This window comes from Orbicella faveolata, unplaced genomic scaffold, assembly GCF_042242905.1.
Source record: "Orbicella faveolata isolate gen_17 unplaced genomic scaffold, um_ofav_v1 contig_2, whole genome shotgun sequence".
Lineage (NCBI taxonomy): Eukaryota > Metazoa > Cnidaria > Anthozoa > Scleractinia > Merulinidae > Orbicella > Orbicella faveolata.
Window position 1 is genome coordinate 14747501 of NW_028301547.1, and position 24048 is coordinate 14771548.

At 38.3% G+C, this 24048-nt stretch overlaps 2 protein-coding genes and 1 long non-coding RNA gene across 9 annotated transcripts; 1 reads left to right on the forward strand and 2 right to left on the reverse strand.

The window, feature by feature from the left end:
* The first annotated feature begins 90 nt into the window (after positions 1–90).
* Positions 91–1334, forward strand: LOC149112084 (uncharacterized). Its single transcript, XM_089289797.1, has 4 exons — positions 91–125; positions 212–317; positions 430–670; positions 777–1334. Exons 1-4 carry the CDS (start codon positions 114–116, stop codon positions 997–999), a joined length of 582 nt encoding a protein of 193 aa, XP_089145923.1. The 5' UTR covers positions 91–113; the 3' UTR covers positions 1000–1334.
* LOC149112085 (uncharacterized) lies at positions 377–14480 on the reverse strand. 7 transcript variants are annotated; one of them, XR_016207261.1, is made up of 7 exons: positions 13982–14479; positions 12028–12072; positions 10919–11016; positions 4124–9809; positions 2204–2465; positions 1991–2072; positions 377–1352 (listed from the first exon to the last, which is right to left on the reverse strand). It is a non-coding gene; the product is annotated as an uncharacterized LOC149112085 (long non-coding RNA). The 7 variants fall into 7 exon arrangements; XR_016207262.1 differs by having other exon boundaries at positions 10919–11020; XR_016207259.1 differs by having other exon boundaries at positions 10919–12072; positions 13982–14480.
* Positions 14481–17474: 2994 nt separating this feature from the next.
* On the reverse strand, positions 17475–19895 carry LOC110047285 (major facilitator superfamily domain-containing protein 6-A-like). The gene has a single exon (XM_020753030.2). It carries the CDS (start codon positions 19755–19757, stop codon positions 17973–17975), a length of 1785 nt encoding a protein of 594 aa, XP_020608689.2. The 5' UTR covers positions 19758–19895; the 3' UTR covers positions 17475–17972.
* Positions 19896–24048: the final 4153 nt, after the last annotated feature.

The following is a 24048-nucleotide window of genomic DNA, read 5'->3' on the forward strand; positions in this document are numbered from 1 at the left end:
GCACATATTTCCGAGTTTCTTGTGACATGCAAATGTAAAACCGGTACAAATAAGTTCCTTTCGATGATTTCAGAGAAAAATTTACTGATGTGACATCCCATCACACCTCACCCATGCCAAAACAGGTGCGTCTCATAATTTTGTATCATATTGGATGCCAGCTATGTAAAATCAGTTCGAAATAACAAACCGCTTGTTGCATTCCTCCTAGAAGTCACCGGAGGAAATGGATTTGTTGCTCAGAAAGGAGACACAAAAGTGCTGCATCTTGCAAACACAGCTTCATGTGGCAACACAACAGCTCGCAGAGATAAAAGGTGTTTTTACTGTTTTGAATCTGCTTGAATTAAAATTTAGCATCATAACAAAAACTCTATACTTCTCACAAAAATATTTTAATTTTTGTCATGGTTGATTTTTCTATTACAGAGTCAACAATTGAAAAGAGGTTGGAAGCATTTCAAAAGGCCCTGTACAGACATCAAATAACCACCCCAGACCAGAAAATTTACAATCCAGAGGCAATGAAACAGTTTACAGACAAAAATAGCCCTGGACTCTTTGAGGACATCCTTAACTGTTTAAGTGGAAGAAAAAGCTTGTCCAACAGAAGGAGAGAGATGCAAGAGCAGAGAGTGGCGTCCCTACTCCACATAATGGCCTATTTTAGGTAACAAACTTTAAATGAAGTGAGCTACCTGTAAGAAAATTGTTTTTCATTCATTGTTCATAGGGGTTGTAACAATAGAAGCAAATTACTTTTACCTACATGACAGGTCACAAAAAACATCTGCATTGCAAAAGGACAGTGGCTTATACACAGCTAGTTGTGGCATGTCCTTGCAAGGCCTATCTGCTGGTCAGATTTTAGGATACAGCACCACGCCTAGGAACGCGCAGCAGTTAAAAGCAGACCTTGCTAAAGATCATGCCAACTACATATCACAACAGTTGCAGAGAGTAAATGAGGTCAGTCTGCAAATAAATAAGCAATTCTAATCAACAAATGGCTTCATGCACACTACCAAAGAATATCATTGAAAAAAAGCCATTTTGGCTAATTAATTAAATTTAATTTCAATTACAGCCCTCCTCAAAAGGTATGGTTACTGGGAGGTTACAATAAGAACGCCCTTTAAAATGAGTGGCACGTATTTCTGAGTTTCTTGTGACATGCAAATATAAAACCGGTACAAATAAGTTCCTTTGTCCAGTCCTTTGTTCCACAGTACCACCATGGTCAGCAGAGTGAATCCAACTTGTGGCTTATTGCAGGGAAAAGTGCAGAATTTCTTCTTGATCTGTTTAAGAGCATTTCACAGAACTGCCACAAATCATACCAGGTAACAATCCTGAAAATAAAAAAAAGTCATAAAATTAATAAATACAGAAGTCTAAACCATTTATTATACCATAAAACAATACGAGAATTTGATGATGCAAGAAAAATTGAAAAACACAAGCTGCAAGCAAGCATTTTCCACATTTCTAAAGTATTGTCAAATTCCTGAGGTGTGTTAAGACAGTTTAATTAAAATGCGTGGTGTAGGCTTCTTTACATGATTCTTAGATATGTAGGATAAGGATATGCAGATATAGATATAAAATGTACCAAACAATAGAATGAATATTAAAATAAACAAACATAATTAATGAATACTGATAACATCTCTGACTTAAAAAATGGAAAATAAAAACAAATGAACAAAATTACTAACATCATGTTTTCCTCATAATAAATGTACATGTACCACTGACATGCACACAATTTAACTTTTCAACATTTCATTTATTTGACTCAGGTTGAACGTCCAGTTGCAAATAATGGAAGACCAAAAGGGAAGCCACTGTACCATCTCCCAACGTTTGAAACCACAGTAGACACTAAGTGTTTTCCACTAAGTTATAATCTCGATGATGTAGAGCCAGGCCAACAACCTCACCCAGATATTTATTGTGATTTTCCAACTTGCACAAGAGAAACAGTTACCATTGTTAGACTGGCCTGCTTCCACTGCTTTCACCAAGCTTGCTTGCCTTCAAATCATTGCTGCCCAATCTGTGCTGAACCACTGAAGAAAAAAGTTCAAAAGTTAGCAAACACCTTCAACAATGGGCTTTTGTTGTCTAAAAATGCTAATGAAAGAGAAAATGATGATGATGATGAACTCCATAAAGATGACAGCAATTATGCACCACTTACAGGCTTGAACATATCTGACGCTGAACTTTTCTACACCTCACCAGAATGGTCTCAAAAGGTTAAAAGCATCCTGGATACTTATGAAACTATCCCTCTTCCATCCCGGGCCAATCATTCATCCAGAAGTCAACCTTCAGCTACAAATACCTCGTCTCCCTCTGACAGCTCTTCTTGAGTTCTAACACTCATTATCATCCCTCCAAACCATCATGGCAATGTCACTTTCTGGTCATTCCCAAGCAGTATTTCACAGTCCACAATTCTAGGAAAAAAGGAAGCAATGCCTGTACTTTTATTGAACTTTTGTTTAGCAAAAGGTTCTTTTCAGAAAATGTTCAAATTCCTCTGCTCAACAGTCCACTGAGCCAGACATGGGTGTACCAGCTAATTGTGCAAGGGATTTTAGTGGGTAACAGCATCTATGACTCAGTGACACAAATCATTCCTCAAACATTTGGTGTTTACAAGCTCTACAATCATCTACTGTATTAAACAATGTAATTGGTGGCACCATTGTAGGACCTGAAATGCCTGTTAGCATTATCCCTGAAGCAAGTCCTGCAGCTAATTTACCTTTTCACTGGAGAACTGCTTTAACACACAGCAAAACATCTATTTTTATTTTAAATTCCAATACTGTCATCTTCATTCCAACCACACAAGATGTTTTCCTCTTAGACAGCCACTTACATGGGAACAGTGGAGCCCAATACAGCTTTTGCAGAATGGCAGTACTCCTTCAAATTACTTTCTTGGTTCAAGCAAGTCAACAATTTTCAGTTCACTCTTGGTACAGTCACTAATGTAAAGTTTCACTAACACTCACTAAACTTTTCCCAGCTTTTTAGCATTTTTAGCATATATTTTGCTAGCTTCCTAAATTCCACTATTTAAACTACTTTTTAACCCATTAACTCCCGGAGCTTTTTGTCTAAAAAGCGTTTTTTGAACATTTTGGACATTTTCAGGCTGGATATGAGCCAAATTAGCTGCAATCTACTCAAATAGCAGTTGGAACAGGACAGCATGCCTTTCTTTCCACCAGCATCACGTTTTACGACATTTTGGCCAGGGCATACGCAGAAATCAAAGAGAAAGTGTGGTTTACATCTGTAAACTTTTCGTTTTTATTTTATTCATTTTTTTTCTCCTTTCCTTTTTCTCCCTTTCTTATATTTTTGCTGCAGTGATTGACCTTCTACTGGGCTTGCTTCCAGTTCAAGAATTCCCAAGAAAGCATCATCGAGACAGGCAATTCTTACCGTTTGGTTGAGGGAAATTTTGCGCACAGTTTTTCACTCAAAGTTTTGAGCATTTCCGTGCATATTTCAGGCTCCATTGACCAATTTTTATAGTTACTTACTAAATTGACGGGGAGATAAATAAGGAAAGGCATCTGTAGAAATGTGCACCAAACTGAATTTGAACTCCGACTACTGTATCCAGAAAGTAAGCCTTTATAGACTCGTTATTAGCGAAATATAAGCTTAAATCCGCAAAGTCAAGGTCAGCCCATGAGAGCAGATATTTTTTTACCTTTCCAAATTCTCTGTTCAATTTCACAAGAATACTCAGCGTTCCATTAATTTTTCTGTCATATCTCCAGGAATGTTGAGTGGCAGGGTAAATACATCAATATTTCAACATGAAGAAGGGAATCATTTCCTTTACAGTTTGTTCCCGTGAAGTCCAAAAGCATGCAACGAGTGCTCAAGTACAACTGTAAGCTGATGTGCTCAAATGCGAGCTTACGTGGCAGGTTTATTCTTGCGGGTCGGTTACATCTATATATAATTATTTGTAAAGAGCAAACACCTTTGAATAGATGTATTGACAACAAGGGAGTTGAAATTTACACTTTTTTAACCTGTAAGTGGTATCCAAAATAAACTTAACAAGCGTAAAGCGGTCACTACTCACCATGGCGCTGCGACTGATGTCTGCTAGAATTTGCTGTGTTTAGACCGTCAATATAGCCAGAAATATGTTCAGGATATCAGGAACATCTGCTTGACTGAAATGACATTGAAAGTTCCATCTTCTCCATTTTTCTCGGATGATATTAGTCCAAAAAATTAACATCGAATGGCGCCAAAACTTTGCATTGATCAAACGATCGAAAATGCCACCACTCGTCGACTCACCCGCCAAAACCCTACGCATGCGCAGTCGTTTTTCAGCTCTGTCGGAAACAGGGCAGGATTGTTCGGAAGCCGGTTTACGCTAATCCAGGATTAAAAGTTAACCGAATTATAACTTTTTCTTCTATGCAAATGTTTTTTGCTGTTTTGTTTTGCGTATATGGTGATTATTAAAACTCAAAACAGAAGGCCAAACAATATACAGAAACCTCACCGCAAAGTTACAAAACTCAAATCAAAATTCTACCTTTTTCTGGGTTAGCTTAATCGGGCTTTGAACAACGCGGCCCAGGAGCTACGCTTTTAGACCGGCCTAAATCTATATATTTATGCTATACATCTGAGATAATAACAATAAACAAAATAATGGTAACGGTTTACTAGCAAATCCAAATACAAGTTGGCTCTCCTATGCTAATATAGAAGGCTAACAGCTGAAAATACAACTTGCTCTAGAAAAAAAAATCAGAAATAAAAAGTGGCAGATTGTGTAGAACTCGTGTTAACGCGTTGTATTTTTAAGATGTGCGTTTCTGAGATATGTTGCACCTTGCACCTTTTAGTCTTTCGCACTCAACTCATAAGCGTATCCACTGAATAAGTGCTGTAAATGACATCAGAAATGCCTTCGCATAAGCTGCAGTCCTGAAGAGCAACGTGGCATTTATTGGCCAAACGTGTGCCCTATTGGTGGCGTTTATTCCAGGAGGCCTCGTACCGAGATCAACTTTCTAAATAGAGCTTTGGGTGTTCCTATTGTTTTTGGATAACAATGGGAATACTTTTTCATTCCTAAGAGAGTCTTAATTGTTCTGCCCTCGAATAGGCGCCGTATGTTAAAGGCAAAGAGAATTATCAGTGCAGCAGCGCTTTCATGACTTTAGCCAGCGCTAAACCATCTGAAAAGTATGACTGTCTTAACGCCACGCTTCCACATTTTTGTCAGTTCTTTCCCATCTTATCGCGACGCCTGTAAGGTAATTCCTCTGAAATAAAAGTGACAATAGATTTTTGTTCAAACTTTGTCCACTGAATATTTGTCATATGATAACTTCAATTTTGAAATAAAAAGGGGGGTGCCCATGCTCATTAAGGAGCAGTGAGGCATTGAAAATACCCCATTTTGGCATTATTTGATGCTTATTATAAGAACCCATTCCCAGTAATTATTGTAAAATCTTTGTAAACCCAGACCCATAAGAACACGCATTAAACTACAGTCAGTACATTGTGTCGGACACAAATAAACATTTTAAGTTTGATTCAAGCAGAAAGTTAAATCCTTGATTAAAAATTTGAACCAAATTTCTTGACGCCGTGGTTACCGACTGCAAAATAGAAAAGACCACAGTGTATCTGCTATTTTTCTTATTTTTTCAATTTTCAGCAATAGAAATTAGATCAGTCTTTTCTCACGCAAAGCTTATGATTAGTTGTCTACAATGACTGGAAAAAAACTTGGGGTGCCCGTGCTCGTTGGTGAGCTAGAGCCATTTTTCAACTGACAGAGCTCAATATCAAGGCAAATCCGTCATGTTTTCAATGTGCGCGTGCACGAGCGCGCGCTAATGACGCCATAGATTATACGCAGTAAGGATGCGCAATGCAAATGTGAGGAATGACCTTAAGCGCCTCTGTGATTAGACTGGCAGAACGAGAATAAAAGTGCCCAGTTACTTAAAATTTGAGACGCACGCGCCACATAGAGTCGGCATGTCTTTCGCTTTACGCTCTTTGCGAAAGCTGTCTCCGAGATTTTCGACATAACTATGAACTCTTGGCATAAACCATTATATCTTGTGTTGAGTGCGAGTAATTTGGACAATTTCTTTTTTGTAGGTGTGATTTCATTGTAGCATTCTGGATGTCTGTTGTTCTTTGGCTTAAATCCTTGCACATTTTAACAAGAAATAAAATGCAAACAGCGGCAACAAACATAACACATGAACTACGCATGGTTTGGAACAACCTAAAATTTTCTTGACGTTTCGCATGCTACAGCACGCATCTTCAGAAGTGGCAGTCACAAAAAAACGAAAGATTTAAAACTTAAAAATATAAAGCGAGGTACTGGTAACTATCTAAACAATATCGAAAACAAAAGGTGACAGCTAATAAAGTGACAGCTTTTCACTGCTAGCATTGTCCTTAAGTGTTGGTTTTAAGTCTCGTATAAACAATGTTTCTTTTATTTTACAATGTAAATCACATCGTCCACTAGCTAAGACCTCGAAATGGTCCCATTTGATGTTATGGCCGGTGGAGATTGCGTGATCAGCAACAGCGGAAGCGTGACCTACTTGCGTAAGGGCTTTAAAATGCTCGACCTTTCTGTCATGCAGTCGTCGCTTTGTTCTGCCGATATAGAAAGCGTCACAATCCCAGCAGCTGGCTTTGTATACGACTTTAGATTTTTGCGAGCGATTTAAACGATCTTTGTAAGGAAAAAAGGACTTAACTCGGCAAGTGTTCTGAAAAATCAACCTAAGATTGACGAAACCAAAATATTTATTAACACAAGATTTTTGACGGCGTTTAAAAACTTCGCTTCGGACACCTAAATAAGGAAGCACAAGAGATGGTGTTTTGGAAGCTTGAGTTCTGAAGCGAGTCGCGCACGAGGTTGAATCTAGGGTTGGCCTCACCAATATTTTCTCTGAAATACGAAAATCGGAAAACTAAGAAGCTTGTCCAAACGACGTAGATCAATTTAAAAACCTGCTGTTAAGTAGCAAATGAGTTCAATAACTTATTTATATTCTCGAATATGGCGATTTACCCGGCAGGTTTCTTTCACAGGTCACAGGTCACAATCAAAAAGTACTCAGTAAAACTCGCGATGTAACAATTACCCGAGATTCCCAAGAGCTTTATTGATGTTTCCATGCAACAAACCCTAACTAAAAATGTTTTACTGTATAATTTTAATGGAAAAATTTCTAGGGGTGGTATATGTACGAAATGGGTTGAAATGTAGCTTTCAGACATGTAGTGTTACATATATTTTATCGTCATAAGATAATTCATTATGATAGCAAATTGAACTGTTTTATTTCTATCTTTTTTTGAAATCTTTACAACCAGTATGTACTAAACAGAAACAAGAGGGTCCCCTATACCTCTTCTGAAAACAATTTCACGCATAATTGGCCCTTTCACGCATCATAAAAAATTCGAAAACAGCTTCACGTTCACGGAAAAACAGAAGCAATCACTTTTCACCTAAAAATGCAAAGGCTAAGTCATGTGTCACATAAAAATACAAATTCTATCCACGTTTCGCTAAAGATATAGAACCCTCCAGTTTGATGCATCCAGGGGCGGGGGAGAACACTCTGCGACGCCTGGCACTTTTTTTGTGTTTGGATCATCCACCAAAAAGTGACGTCACATCCGGTAAAAAAGCGGGCTGAGCGGCAAAATCAAATTTGAATGCGACATAATCGTTCTCCCAGTAAGTAAAATACGATTGGTTAAGAACCTTGAACAAGTAATCTTAACGTTTCCCGTGGCAATTCCTTAATTGGTAAATGCTTCCTTAAACATAGGCAGGCCGTGAACCCCTTAAAAATAAACAAGATATTCTTATGGGCGATTTAGTAATTTGGGCATCTCGTGTTTTTTTTCAGTTATAATCTAATTTATTTTTCCGTTTCAACAGTGTCGAGTGTCAGTGACACTATAAAGTTTCAATACTCCCCCCCTCGGATCCTATGAGGTCAAGCATGCATGCACCTTTCATTTCTTCAATTCCTTTCATTTGCCTTGTTTACTGACCAAGTTCCTTATCTTTTAATACCTAACTATCATACTTGCAGCTTATTTTGAAAGGTTACTCACACATTTTGCCTTATTTTGAATGTGCTTTCTCTATATAAGCTTACATCAAGACATTTCAGTCCCAGGGAATGACAGAACACTAGCAATTCTGACAATTCTCTCCCATAGAGTTCAATTATTTTAATTCATCACACTTTCAATGTGTGATCTTAACAAACTGTTTGCAAACAGTAATGAAATATCATGCCCTAACACTCAGCCATAAAAGGAAGTCTGGGAACAGGTAGTAGCAACAATGACACTGCCAGGCTGGTGAATGTTACAAGCTATTATGAACTCATGTCTGACAATGATGAGTGACCATGAAACATGGTGCGGTGGAACTGAACACCCAGACTGCGAGTGACATTGCCAGTGTTAGTGTTGTGAAAGTTATTGCTAGCTAGTAGTGTCTGTGGACTTGGACCAGACCAGAAAAGACAAGGTTCAATACCAGAAGTTGACTGAGAGTAACAAGTTTGTACTCAAAAACTGAAGCTGCCTGATCAGACCAGTCTTAAAGTCAGCTTCATCACAACTTGTCAAGAGTTCCTGAATTGTGTATGTGGGAGGACTCCATGTAATGACATATATGGGGAAGCTCTGCTCAAAAGTTTTCAGGCTTCAGATATAACTATTAAAGGGTAATGGATTTCTGACAAGTTGAATTCAGGCGTATGAAAGGGTACGGAAATCTTTCTTTTACGGATTTCCCTTTTTCTGGTTCTAAAATGTTGTTGATAATCTCTCATTTACTCTCCTGAGCCAGAATGAGGGGATTCTGATAAATTGTTCAAAGAGATATTTTAAAACTTCTCTCTACGGGTTTAGAAAAGGGATACAGTATTAAGGGGCTGGACTTTGAGATGGAGCTTCCCCATTAAGAACTATGTAGAATACCTCCCCCACCGCCCCTCCTTGTGTAACAAGGATGTTCAAATTGTTTTCTGGAAAAAAGCAATTACCGGTAAAAAACAAAACAGTACCAATTTAAGGGATTGTGTGATTATCAATGTAAGTTCCCATTTGTATTTTGAATTAAAATGGGCCTAACGTTATCCACAACAGTATAAAATAACCATACTTTGCAGCTTCATAGAGACTCAATCTGATAATGAAAACATTACTTTTATATTTCCCCTTCCTTTGTACCTTGTGATATTTTTAGGGAAATTCTCAAAAAGTCCCTCTCCCAAAGAAAATAAAATATATAAATAAAAATAACTTTTCTTTAATCTTGAAAATGATCTCCGCAATAAAAATGTCATTTTTATGGCTCTTTATCATCTTGAAGTGTGTTGTGAAGAAACTGCTTATTAGGAAAATATAAATGTTCAACGGAAAAAATGAACAGAAAAAAACAACAAACTCTTCTTTCAGAGGAACTCCTATATTTTATAATTTTTGTAAAGCTCTTACAGAATGCAACTTTTGGTTAGGTTGCACTTCACTGTCAAGGAAGAAATCACACCAGAGAGGTTTTGTATCTTTATTATGATTTGCATTATCAGTAAAAATAATTCACACTTGGACAGGTCCACTGACACTCTTACATGTATGTTAAAGATGGGGAAAAACAGGTTCAGCATCATCTAAATCAAGGGATTGTATGCCAGTGTGGGGTGTATATGCCAGGAGGTAACCACCTAAGAAAATACAAACACTAAAATTAAAATTAAACAACAACTGAGAACTTTTAGAGACCTCCATCAGTCACAAAAAGACCAAGAACCAGATCTTTTCAGCTTAACAAATTGACATCAGTTTTTCATGCATCTGTCTTGAACATTATTGATCACGAATTCTGCTGTGGATCCACGGGGCGATAGGATACACTCATCCGCAAACACAGGAAAAACTGACTTCAATTTGTTTTTTTAAAATAACAAACTCACTGCCAAATTGTATGCTCTCGCTCATTGACACGCCTCTTAAATTATAGATTTATGTGCCTACAGGTCCGCTTATTGATGATGAAAATTAGCCAATGAGCACACAACAATTTCTACAGTTATCATAAAAAGTATAATTTTTCTTAGTAATGATTATTTTGTTAGTAAGAGTTTCAGAGGAAAAGTCCAGTGTAAAAATGTTATCTCAACAGAAAAAAATAAGTTAGTTTAACAATTAGTTTAGAATTCAGAAGAACACTGATTAAGAAGAGAAATAAAGTGCATCTCTTGTTTGCATTTCTCTTGTGGGCATAGGCTCATTTACCTGACCTATGAAAAACAAGATATAATGTATAATTTTTACCTCTGTTGTAAATTTTTCAAACCAGTTGTTTTCACTTTCAGAGTGGTTCTTAAAAAGAATCACAAGCACACCACCCACCCCCTCAGTCCCTATTCCTACCCTACAACAGTCCAGCCAGGATCCCATATCAACACCCCAACATAACTCACCATAATACTCCCATACTACAATACAATCTTTTTTTATTATTTTGTACAGACATACCTAGATTAAACCATCAGATCTCTGACCTTTTGGCCCACTTCATCTCCACTAGGCCACGAGAGCAATCAGTGCAAATTTATTTATATTTGTTGGTCTAATTTATTATTACTCTCAGATTTCCCCTTCCCCTTTGATGAAATTAAATTGGTTTAAAAAAATAAACTGCTTTAAACTAATTAAAGCAGAGATAGAAATTGAGCCATAAAATTACTACAATTTTGGTATGAGGATATTAAAATAGCTATAAGTTATTAATATCCATATGTTTTATTGGAAAGAAAGTGTAACTACTTACCGGTAAATTGAACTTCATTGTCAGAGACAAAAACCTAAAAATATCTGAACACAGGTCAGTGAAGACATTGCCAGTTTTTGCTTTTGGCAACAACCACTCTGCCTCAAAAATATAGAAGATAATGACAAAATCAATAACAAAACCAACCTCTGTTAATTCAATAACCACACCAAATTCCCCTCCAAAATTCTCTTCATCTTACAGTAAAATTTTGCCAACAGCATAAATTCAACTCAATGCTTTAACATGCTTCTCTCATTAAACTTTTACCCCTTGAGTTGGAATTTGTAGGTGTATCACATAGAACTTCACAAAAGATTAAAAATGCTGTTAAACTTTTGCAAATATCTGCATCATGTGTAAAATATGCAAATGAGGTGACTGATGATTTCATACACTCAACCCAATATTACATAAGTTGGTAGGCTTATAGTTCTACTGGAAACACACCTATGGCTTTTAAAATTATACACAGCCTGTATTTTCCCATGGCAACTCACTCTTTTCTAGTCCCCTCTAACCTGAGGCCACAACTTCGACCTTATAATATTAATATGCTTGCTGAATCATGCAGATGAGGCACCATTGACAAATATCAAAATGGAAAGCCAAAGGCGGCCAGAAAGGCCTATATCAGAGAAGGTTGAAACCCAGTATGTTGCCATGGTAACAAAACTGTTAAGCTCATATTATGGAGGACATCTGCACATTTCATCATAATAGCACTTTTAAAGCACTGTCCCTAGGAGCCTATGGTCACTTGTATCTGGACAATAGTTTGAAACTTGTCTGGGGGACAGTGAGTGGATGATCTAAATGGTAGGTGGGAGACTCCCAGAACATTGAAGAGAGTTGCAAGAAAGATTGTAAAACTAGCTCCTTGCGGGCACTCATTAGACACTAACACTACTAACATGACTGAGTTTGGACAATATATATATTGTTTTTTTGGATACATGTAAACAATGTACTGTTACTGATCCTACAAGAGGTACCTTGCTACTGAGTTAAGTCTTAATGTGTGTATTTAAAGGAGAAGCTCACTCCAAAAATGTATATTTTTTGTCAATGCTATATGAAAACCTTGCACTTTAAGGTTAGCTACTCACAGAAGTTTCAGCCTCTAAAGTGCAGGTTTTCCTTATGAAGTTCACCTGCAAAGAAGCCCACAATTTGAACATTGTTGCCACAATTTCAAACAGTACTCATCAGCCAGGTCCCATTTTCGTGTCCTAATGGCTTCCGACAGTTTTTGCTGTGTGCCAGGATTCCAGCGTCTTTCTTATACGGCTTTCTTATTCTTACGCTGGAATCCTGGCACACAGCAAAAACTGTCGAGGCTGACAACAATTTGTGCCCTCTGCTGGGACAATATAACATTCTTTTAAACAAATGCTAATTTTACACTTTTAGCATTCTCACATTCTTTCACACGTATTCTATTTAATATATGCCATTCGCTTGTTATATTCAAAATTCTTAGGTCTGTTTTATCATTTCATTTTTGTCCGTTGAAGACAGCAGACTGGCTGTTGAAAGCTCACAATTTTAAACAATTTTACCAGAGAACGTTTTTTACCTCTTTTATAATGAATCCTGGTGTCGGATCTTCAATATTTTAAGCAAACAATCACTTTAAGATCAAACCAAGCTAGAATTTTCAGCCCACCCACAATGAAGCAATCACACCTGACCTTTGTGAATTATTTGATGCATGCATATGAGACAGCCATTTTTCATTTTTTCTTTATGAGATGGAAGGTAGATCACATTTAAACATTGATCACATAATGAACAAAAGTCCTGTTGCTACAGAGCTACATTGTACCCCCACCAGATTAACAGAAGATGAGGTGCTGAAAACAGATCTTTGGAAGAACTAAAAAAAGCTGTGTAAACAACCACCAGAGGCCTGTGTTCCCACAGCATCTCTTGTTGAGTTAATTTGATATAGAACATAACTTTAAAATCTCAAAAATGGTTGAATTAACTAATTATGAAGTCCTACAAGTATGACAATTTCAGATTGTATGATTGCAACCAAGTATGAAGTTTGATACAGAAACAATGGTAAATCTTACAATTCTACTTAACAATATTATTGAATTGCGAGCTCAAGATTCCCATCAGGTGATAATATGGTTGATACAGCCTCAAACTATCACCTTGAAGAAGTCTGGACCTCATAGTCCAATTCTTGAAAAGGAAGACAGAAGATGTTCTCTATTTTATTATTAATAGATAATAATTTAGAGCTTAAAGCTAATTACAAGATAAAATCTGAATTCTATCTAGCATTTAATTATGAACCACTTTACAGTACCCGGGAGGGTACTCCCAGAAAAAAAACCCAAAACCCTTACTCTATTGATCACCAAAATCTGAGATTTTCCGTACCCTATTTATGCCTGGATCAAAAATTTGACAACCTATTTACAACCATTGCCACTGACACAGTTGCCCTAAACATAAGTTTTGAGGCCCTTTTGTTTATGGTCTTATCAATAATGATGAAAAAGTAGTTTCTTCTAAACAACATTACCCAATTCAAGACTACAGTAGAGTACAAAACCCATACCCTATTTAAGACCAAAGTGGCCAAAATCGAGACCCTATTTATGACCAAAACGGCTGAAAAACCCTACCCTTTGGGGCCACACATACCTATATAGTGCATATAAGGGAGTAACCTTAACCCCCCTGCTCCGGATCACAGTAGAAGTGGGTACCTGTCAAAAGTGGGGGTTAAGTTAAGAGGTAAGGATATACCATACCATTGGGAGCTAACCCTAAACAGGCCAACCCCCTCTTTTTGAACTGCCCAAAGAAGTTGATCCCCAGGCCGACATTGCAGTTGAGACAATACAGAGGAATGTACAATTAACCACTGGATGACTGAAGAAAAGTTCTACCCATCTGGACTGCTTCATCCCTTTGCTGATCTTTTCGGGGAAATCTGATATCCCCAAAGTACGCATTTACAATGAACTCTAGCTCTCAACATAGATTATTTCTTACGGAGAAAAAAGTATTCAATAAGAGATACGGAAATAGGATACTAACCTTGAGTAGACGATTTTCCACCACACGCACGTGGATACAGAGCTTCAACTGTGTTCACTTTTAGAAAAAACCGGCTTCTGTTAAACATGTTCCCATAGTACACAGTGCAAACTATGGCCAGCAATGCTTCATCCAGGTTGTTGTTAACATTATAGGCTATTGCACTTAGTGTTATCACCGAATCACGAACAATAAGAACCAAAAGTCGGAACAACCCCAGTTTTGCAAATGTGTAAAATCCGCCATTCGATGACAGAAGGCTCTCCGTTATTTTCCTTCAAAACAATATTAAACTGTTTTCTTTTGCCGAAAGTTCTGCTTAAAAAGTCGAAGAAATGTGCCTACAACATCTTTCTATCCTCAGTATGAAAGGACACGAACCTGATGGTTTGCAAATTGAGGAAAAACTTCCCCAATCGAAACGCCATTTTTTCGCTTTGTGAAACGAGCTGCGCGGCGCGGTTTAAACCCGGATGTGACGTCACTTTTTGGTGGATGATCCAGATACGCAAATTTCAGAAGTCTTCTGCCCCGCCCCTGGATGCATCGAAATGCAGTGTGTGGGTGTGTGTGACACATAGTGACAGACAAGGCCCTCCTGGTTCACTGTCGCTGTGGTTAGCTCTCAGTCCTCCAGCCGCAAGCGCGTGGAATGGGCAGGTTTTACATCTAGTTTGGTGTAGTTTACGAGCTTTAATCACGCTAAAATGTCCAAAAAAAAGTGAACAATTATTCCCGCAAAAGTCGTTGGTTCACAAATCACGCGTAAGTAAATGCATAATTCACGGATCAGTGTAAGTCTCTTTCGTTTTCATATTATATTGAAAGGCTACAAACAATTTATGTTTTCAACAGAAAAAAGTCTTGGCTTTCTCTTTTTTTCAGAAAAGAGCTGTTACAGTTACACTTGGGACGTACTTGTATGCATCTGTTTTATGACGTTTTAGCATATTTTTGGTGACCTGTGACCTGTGTCCTGTGACCTTTGACCTGTGACCTGTGAAAGAAACCTGCCGCGATTTACCATATAAGAACCAGGATCTCAATCACTTGCAGTTTTCTTTGGCTAGTATCAAGTCAGAATCACTTTATCTTACCTTAACGTTCCCTTAAGAGCCCAGAACAGATTGAAAACAGGGTGTAGAGCGGAGCGCAGTGCCGAACAAAGCAGCCTGTCTCATTCTGATTTACGGTGATCGGCGACGTTGTGGCGGGGAACTGGTTTGGGGGGTCATGGAGTGTAAAATTTGCGATTTTATTTGATTTTGTCGGGGTAGGGGTGATAAAGTTTTTGCCTTATCATGGTTTGGGAAAAAGATCTGATGCGCAGACATCATATATTAAGAAAGTGCAGATGAGAAACCAGATTTTGGTTGGACAATTGTTATATCTTAGCCCAGGGAGGGGTGGGGGGTACTCTAGAAAGTTTTAAATCAAGCGGCTCCACCCTGAGGTCCAACCCCTTACTCTATAGGCCATTCTAGGGAGTTCCCCCTGGAAGGTTGTACTAGAAAAGTAGCCCAATTGCAGTTATATATAAACAATGAATAGCCTCCATTTGGTGAGGAAATATGTTCGGATATTATTTTGTCCGTGGTCATTATCTGTTCTCTCATCTTGATCATTCACATGTTTACCTCAGGCTAATGATGTACTCATGCAGGGAGGTGTGGGGGCCTCATGGTTAGTGTGCTCGTCTCTGGATTGAGCGGTCCGGGTTCAAGCCCTGGCTGGGGACATTGTGTTGTGCTCTTGGGCAAGACACTTTACTCTCACGGTGCCTCTCTCCACCCATTTAATGCTGGGGGGTAACCCTGTGATGGGCTAGCATCCCATCCAGGTGGGAGTAGAAATACTTCCAGTCACTTCATGCTACAGGACCGGGAAAAGCTCCGGCCTGATGATGGGCCACTTGGCTCGAACGCAGAGTTTACCTAATGATATATTCACAGATTCTTGATTTCCCAAGTAATATTTCTATAACTAGTTAGAGTAGTATTGGCAAAATATTGAGAGTTATTATCAATTTAATCCACTTTCATCAGCTGTCTCAGAAACACTTTTATTTATTCCTCATAGACCTTTTACATAATATTTGTCAAAATCCCTATTTAATTTGTTCATGAAGATAGCTTTTACATGCAGCACCGAACTAATAAAATAAATTTCCAAGTTGTATTTGACCTCGAACCTTGCTCCTGTGTGTTAATTTAATTCATTATATTAAGATAACTTAGAATAATTTAAATTTGTAATTTGACTGTGCACCTTGTTGCCAGAGAAAATGCAACTGTTTCATTGCCAGTAAAGTTAAATATAAAATCTCACTATGTAGAAGAATACTTTTGCCATTGGCCTTTATTGTATAACCTAGTTCCCTCCCTCCCTCCCTTTCAACACATGTATTTACATTTGGTGGAGCTAAACTGAAAGTGATATTGACTGAATGTACAAAATATGTGAAATAAGATGCACACCCATTGCAGATGAGTCATCATTAAATTATATTAATAGGATATTGGTTTCCTGTAAAAGGTGCATCCAAATAGCTTTTTCTCAATGATAACAAGGGATCCTTCAAGGATATATGAACTGAAGTCTTGGGTCCTCTTTCCTTGATAGAGTTGTAAGCTTTGCTTAAATACAGGTAACATTGTAAACTTCTTGTGTTGGTCTGTTTCTTCTTGATTCCCAAGGGAGAAGAACATCAAATTTCTCCTGAACATTATGTTATGAATTCATTTTCAAGTGCAGTGTGGTGACAGGATCAAAGTGATAATTTAGTTGAATTCTACTTAAACACTAATGCAAATGCTGCAATTTGATTGGCTGAGTGGATGTACACTTATCGGCCATTAGCATGCAGTGACTGGTGGTCGTCTACGGAATGGTATTGTTTTATTTTGTTTTTCCAATGTTTTGGAGCAACATTTTGATGCAAATGGAATATTAAATTCTGGAGAAGACTTAAAGAAGAATATGTTTTCTTGACTTTAAAAAACTGGAAATTATTGAAAAAAGTGATGCTTGCATGCACATAAATGCAATCATCAATCTTTCTACGGTGCAAAGTTTAATAATACATCGAGAAATAATATTGGAAACTGTTATTTCAGTGAAGTAAATTTCAGTTGGAATTCTACCTTTGGCCTCATCAACTATCACCTCATAGAAATCTTGAGCTCATAATGTAATTGTTAAATAGCACTGTTTGCTAGTACAATGAGTGGAACACCGTGTTCTCAAAGCTGATATTAAAAATTATTTATGGTAACTTATTTAAAATTCAGAACAGAAAATTGTATCAAATTAATTCATTGCCACTTTGTTACCAGGCAGCCAGCTCACTAGCCAATTATGTCATCCAATCATCTGCCTTTTAGAGGCCCAGTTCAATATTGGTGACACACAAACTCATTTCTTTTCCATGCTGTTGTGATTTCAGACAAAAATTAAAGCAGCTCTCTTTTTATGAAGACAGGATAACCAAATCAAGTGAGTTATGATTTATTAAGCATAATGGTTGGTTGAAAACCAATTCACACCAACCAGGATTTTGCAAGGTATTTGTTGAACTGAATTTTTCCAAACCCTGAAAAAGTCTGTCAGTTTTAATTTTTTTGTTTAAGTTTCATATTTTAACCCACCACAATCAAAACTGTCAGCTAAAAAGTAGCTTCAAAATCTCTACACGAACTTAGATGGAAAATCCTGGATTAGTTGCACTAATCAGCTTTCAAAAAATAAGGATTGAACCTGGTTAGGTTTCATGCCCTGTCTTTACATCCTGTACATGTTTTGCTATTAAAACAAGAGAGTTTTTAGAAAGGTAAACAGCATTATGTAAACTGTTTTTGTTACCAATCATTTTTGCTGTCCAGATAAAGGCAACAAATTTCTATCTTCAACATTGCCACACATTGCATGTTTCTTCTTAACCTTTCTTTGTTTAATTAACCATGCACTTATTATAAATCAAGTCATCAGTCACTCATTTCATAAAGTGGGTCTCATCTTCGCCATCCTCTTCTGCTTGAAGGGCTTCCATCAGCCAATCTTGCTGAAAAGTAAAGTCTCCTCTCTCTCCATCCAAATTTATCTTTTGGTATTCCATTACCTTCCCACCAGTTCTGTCTCCATCAGGTAGCACTAAAATACACTGAAGCAGCGCAAACACCAGCGCATATACACCACACACCCCAGCTGCGCAGCGAAAAACAACTGTAGGTCCATAAATCTGATATAAAAGTGCAACAGCAATGCCACCTATACCCATACCGAAACCATAGTAAACTGTAGAGAAAATCACTTTTAAGGTCTTTTCTGTTCCATGGAGGGACACAGAGGCTGCATATGATCCACATGCAGATTGAACTGTTGTATATGAAAGCCCACGAAGAAGCTCTATGGGAATTATAAGCAAAGGGCTTTTAAAGTATGAAAAATATAGGAAACGGCCTCCATAACAGAAGAGGGACACAAATATCACCCAGTGATGACCAAAGCAGCGGATCAAGTGTTTTGAGATGCACAGCATCGGAATTTCAGAAAATGCAGTTGTGGTCACAATGACCCCCATAACGATAATTGATGCTCCGATGTCTTGTAGATACCACATCATAAAGTTGTACATGAGGGACTCAGCCATGCCAAGCACTAGAAGTACAGCAAGAAAACATGTCATGTTTACATCGCAACACAGATATGCCAAGGTTTTTCCAAACCTCAGAACCAAGAGTGACTTCTGCTCAGGTTCCTTCAAAACTGCCCCAAGAACAAAGGACAGAGCTCCAAAAATTGCAAAACTGAAAAAATGTAAGTAGAAACTATTCTTTAAGCCAAAATCACAGTGATGATAGCCTATGGCCATAATTAACACCCCACCCCCAAGCACAGCGCCAATAGTAGTCCAAACATGGGTTCCTGAACGGGACCCTTTGTTCTGTCGCAAAATGTCGCAAAATATGCTTCTGCTGATTCCTTTCGCAGAAGATGAGAAAAGTTCAGAGAGAAAAACCAAGGTCAGTAGAATTTTAAAGGTATGATCCATTTGGAACCCGTACAGGCGGTACCATTTACTTTGAACTTCAAAATTGGTGAAGTTATCGTATAGAGATTCTATGGTGCTTAGTGAATTATTAACGCTTTGGGTCAGAAGCGTCGAATTGATCAAATATAAAGTTCCATTAGAGCTGTTGCTCGTCTGATCAAAGTTCCTCATTCCAGTGTCAGACAAGTTACTGGTTTTGTTGATCGTGGAATGATTGTCAGTTAATTGCGTGAAATTTCCCAATGATGGTCCATTCGAGAGTATTGTAACAGTCGATGCACCTGTTGTGGCAATTTCTCCTGATGTTGTTGATGCATTTAGTTGACTAAAGTTTGATCCATTGACTCTCGAAATACTGTGACTAAATGCAATCTTCTCGCAGTTGTAGGCCCGAAATGTTTTTGTGGACACAACTGTGTTTGTTAGTCCAAGAGAAATGTTGGAAATCACAGCAGCCAATAGTAACGCGAGAAAAAGGAACTTCCTCCTGTTTGTCTTTTCCGCTAGAATCCGCAGCAAAGGGGAAGCCCAAAAGGATACCAAATGTCTCGCGCATCCTAAAATACCGCTTTGAAAGGCTGTCAGTCCAATAAAACGATAGTACATGGGCAAAAACGGCAGCAAGTTCGTTTCGCCCGCCGACAAGAACAGGTTGAGTAGCTTTGTTGGCAGTAGCGAACGGTTGATCAGAGGTAACTTCGTACGGTGTAATCCTTGGACTTCCATTTTATAAGTAATTCCAGAAGCTAGGAAGCCATTCTAAGATCGTCCTCTTTAAATGTAATTTAAATATTTTGTTTACAACATCGCTCAGCTGATCGCGGAATTGCGGAAAATTCACTGAAACGTGGCGCCTGGCGCGTGAATGCTCATTTGAATTTCATGAAACGTGGCTAGCTCCCAGTCAACGCGCGCGGGCCTTCACATAGGCTCGCAATGTGTACGTACGTCTTTTGTGACCGGAACGACTTCCATTTTAAAGTACCGTGTGGCACTAATGTGTGGGTTCTAATTTTTGCGATTTTTGCGGTTTTTTCCACGATCCGCAAAAATAAATTCCCAAAAAGAAAGTTTGCCGCAAAAATTTTCTCTGCAAAAAATTGTTTCACTGGCAAAATTATACATGCAAACATTACATAGAGAAAATTGAGTAAATGTAGTCAGGAGATGACATGAAGAATCTTGAATTTAATTTATTCAGGTCATCTTCGCTCCTGCTGGGGAGAATAGGGCGTCAACCATGGACCTCCACCTGACTCTATTTTTGCCAGTTCTCTTAGCCACTCTCCAGGTGATGAATCTTGGTGCCATTTATTCAAAACGTCTCTTTCGTTCAGAAACAAAATTCGAGGGATATGCATCAAGTGGTACTGCAGTGTTTGCTGTTCCATTGCTAGAACAAACAGCCATACTACGGCACGATGTACTTGAAATATAGATTAACACTGATTACAATGTTTTGCATTTCTACAGGTTGTTTCACTTGTCGATTGCATGTAGTTTAGTAAAAAAGAAAAAGAAAATATTGCAATTTTGATTAAACGTGACTTCCTGAAAATCGTAAAAATCAATATTACCCAGCAAGAAAAACCAGTCTTTCACAATTGCGAAAATTAGTGCTCGCAAAATACCAAAAAAACCCTCGCCGATCTCCAAAATTAAACTCCCGCAAAAAATTTCGTGCCACACGGCAGGGCAAACATGTCACCGGAAACAATGCTTTAATGGAAACCTAACCACAATTTGTTTTTGTCCTGCTAAGGTTTTTATCAAATTGTTAGCGAACGTCGCTTAGTAGAGCTAAGAGATTGACCGTATCGGAGTATACGATAGCCATCACATTGGCTATTCGGTCTTTCAGGGGGTATCATTTGAGCGAAGATAATTGTTGAAAACTCGGCTTGGCCATGCTTTCAACAATCTGTTATAAAATATACATGGCAGGCCTAATAGTAAATAACTGTAATTTGTCTTTAACTTTGAGGAGGTACTCTGTATCCTGAGATGACAATAATATATATTTTTTTGCGTCAAAATTATATTATAATTGTTGAAGTTTTGGTCGACTTTAAAACTGGAAACGAAATCATGAAATAACTGTGAGGGATAATCAGTGTACTTAGCAACGGGTTGAAATCTCCAAATTTTAATTACTTGCTCCTTGTTGATTTGAATTTTAATTACACAACTATCAAGGTTCTTCGCGGGCGGTGATCAGTGGAACCCATTTTCTATCACTCTATGGAAACATAGAAATTTGGTTGGAATTTTTATTTCGTGTAAGAAACAAAAAAATGGTGCCTTGGTAAATTTTTCTCTTCAGAGTTAAGAAAACACTCGTGAGGATTTGGAAGAGCGCAAAACTGCTGTGAACGCTCGAGCCGTTGACGAGAATTTTTCACGGCTTTGTTTTTTCTTCTAGGCATCTACTCGTATGAAAACCTCTCCAAGAGACGAAAAATGGCCTACCTCTCACAGCCCCTGCAGCTTAGTAGTAGAGCGCTCTATTAATCGGTTTGAGCGAGAGATTGATTATGATCTCTTGGTTTGAGGAAGGTCATAGATTCTGTTGGATAACTTGATTTTTTTTTTTACCAAAGAGACTCATTTTCATCTTCATTATCATTTTTATCATGAAAAATGATTCGTATTTTTTACATGAAACACCTCTTGTGCAGCTATAGTGTCGTATAGCCGTGGATGACGTATTCTGTATTTTCGTTTTTTCCAATTCCCCATAATTCACTCTGTTTGCCCCCAAACTGAGCGTAAAATATTGTTGTGAAATGCTCTTGGGAGGTCTGCATATTCCCAATAGCATTTCACAACCATGGTTTATGCAAAATGGAGGAGGCAAACAGAGTGAATTATGGGGAATTGGAAAATAGAGAATCCAACAAAAAACGTTCTTCAGCTAAACAAACCTGTGCGTAATAAGAATTTACTGTCTCTGAGGCGAGAAAGTCCCCATAGAATGTGACACGTGTTGTTGCACGTGCGTTGTTTGGTAGCAGGCGAGATCACGTTTTCGCCATTCATATTATGCGTGACCTGTGCTTGCTCCGGTACAAGGCGCGGAGAGGTTGAAGATTCCCCCACCGCTTGTATTTTAGTAATGTAAGCATGTTTTCTGTTCTTCACGGTGGAGTTACAGTTATTTTAATAAACAATAGGAGACGCACTGTGTTCAGGTGGCGTTCATTTTAGCCAAGTTAAGTGCAGCTAATATCGGTGCATTATAGGTTGTCGTACATCCCGTAAACCGCCATATTTTGTTCCTTCGAAACCCGCAGACCGCTTTCGTTTTCTCCTGAACACCGAAACGTCGGACGATCATCATCACACCCGATCTTCAGTTAGAGTACGTAAGAAATTCTTTACGATAACCGCAAAGACCACAATTGTTTCTGACTCCATTCAGTAACCAGCGAACAAAACGTTTTGACATAATGACGGTCTTCTGAGCATCTCAGCTCTGTATGAATGACCGCCACACAAAAACACGCAAAATCCGAAAACCGCGAACTTAAGTTATGATTTCCCGGAAACGCGTGATAATTTCTTAACCGTAAATCGCCAGATAAATGTGAATGTGCTTGCAAAATGGCACTCAAAATTGAGTTTAACCGTCACTGCCGCCAGAGTATAATAGAGCATAGTTAGTGGAGGAGACTAACTCTGCTAACTATGCTCCCCTCCACTAACTATGAATAGAGTCCCAGTCATTAATCATAAATGCGCTCAACAGTCAAAGAACGGAGACAGAGAATGAGACTTGAAGAGATGGATCGCTCTGACACGTATCATATGTTCGTTCCATTTCTGGATTCAAGCTCTCTCAGTAATTGGCATAAGATTGCGACGCCAGATTCAGGTTATTTCTACAATGGATTTTAACCTCAACAACCTGTATTACCTACATGGTGAACTAGATTGACTCAAAAAGAATTTTTTAACTCTCGGTCCACTTGGTGTCGTATACAACTGAAGATGATTCAGGAATAGTATAATTCTTTGGAGCCTCTTCAAGGCTTGTGCGTCAGCTTGAAAAAATTAACTGGAATTTTTCAAGTTTGTTGTGCGGTGGTCAAGATGAAGGGAAGGAGGTGGAGGTACAGGTCACGTTTCACGGAACATTTTGTCCAGTTGCAGGCTTGATCTTTCACGGGTGATGACCACAAGTGAATAGAAATTGAATTTACAGGCCCCTTCCACACTACGCCAGAGGAATTTGAAAACGGAGTTTTATTTACGCGGTTAGGCCTAGCGTCCACACCAATCCGTCACGAAAACGGAACTTTTCGAAAACGCTCTTCAAACCGGAGGAATTTGAAAACGCCGGCTTCTTGTTTTATTGTGGACGGAAAACATTCTGAAAACGGAGCTTTTTGAAAGCCGCGATGGCATCAAGCGGAGAATAATGTGATTTCCGTGCCCGAGTTTTCCTCAACCACAAATCCAAAATTACCGGTGATTGTTGCGTTTTCAAATTCCTCTGTCGTAGTGTGGACGGAAAGCATTTGATGCGTTTTCAGAGTGAAAACTCCGTTTTCAAATTCCTCCGGCTTGGTCTGGATGTGGCCACAGTTCACGGTAGATTCTCTTTTCAGTCGGAGATAATTATTTCTGGTAAATATGAAACACAGCTCACAGCTAAAGAACAGGTCACGTTTCAGACCAGAATAAAAGCACGCTTGCTTTACGCCCATGCAATTTTAATTGCAAAATTGAAAAAATGTGAAAAATGTGTCCTCATAAAAATACCCTTTACCACGTTCAATTCCGTCATGATCAATAGGATGCTGTACTTTGTAGCTAATTTTTATACCTATCTGTTATAACAACACAGTTTGAGGTCAATGAAAAGCAAATACATATTTGTATATTGTCAGTGCAGGTTAACTTTCGAGGAACTTTGTGTTAAAAGTGGGAACTTGCTGTCTTGGCAACTGATCTGTAACCTAGCGTGCTGAATTGGAGTAGAGCTGTGCGTTCCTTTGAGATAAATTCAATAAAG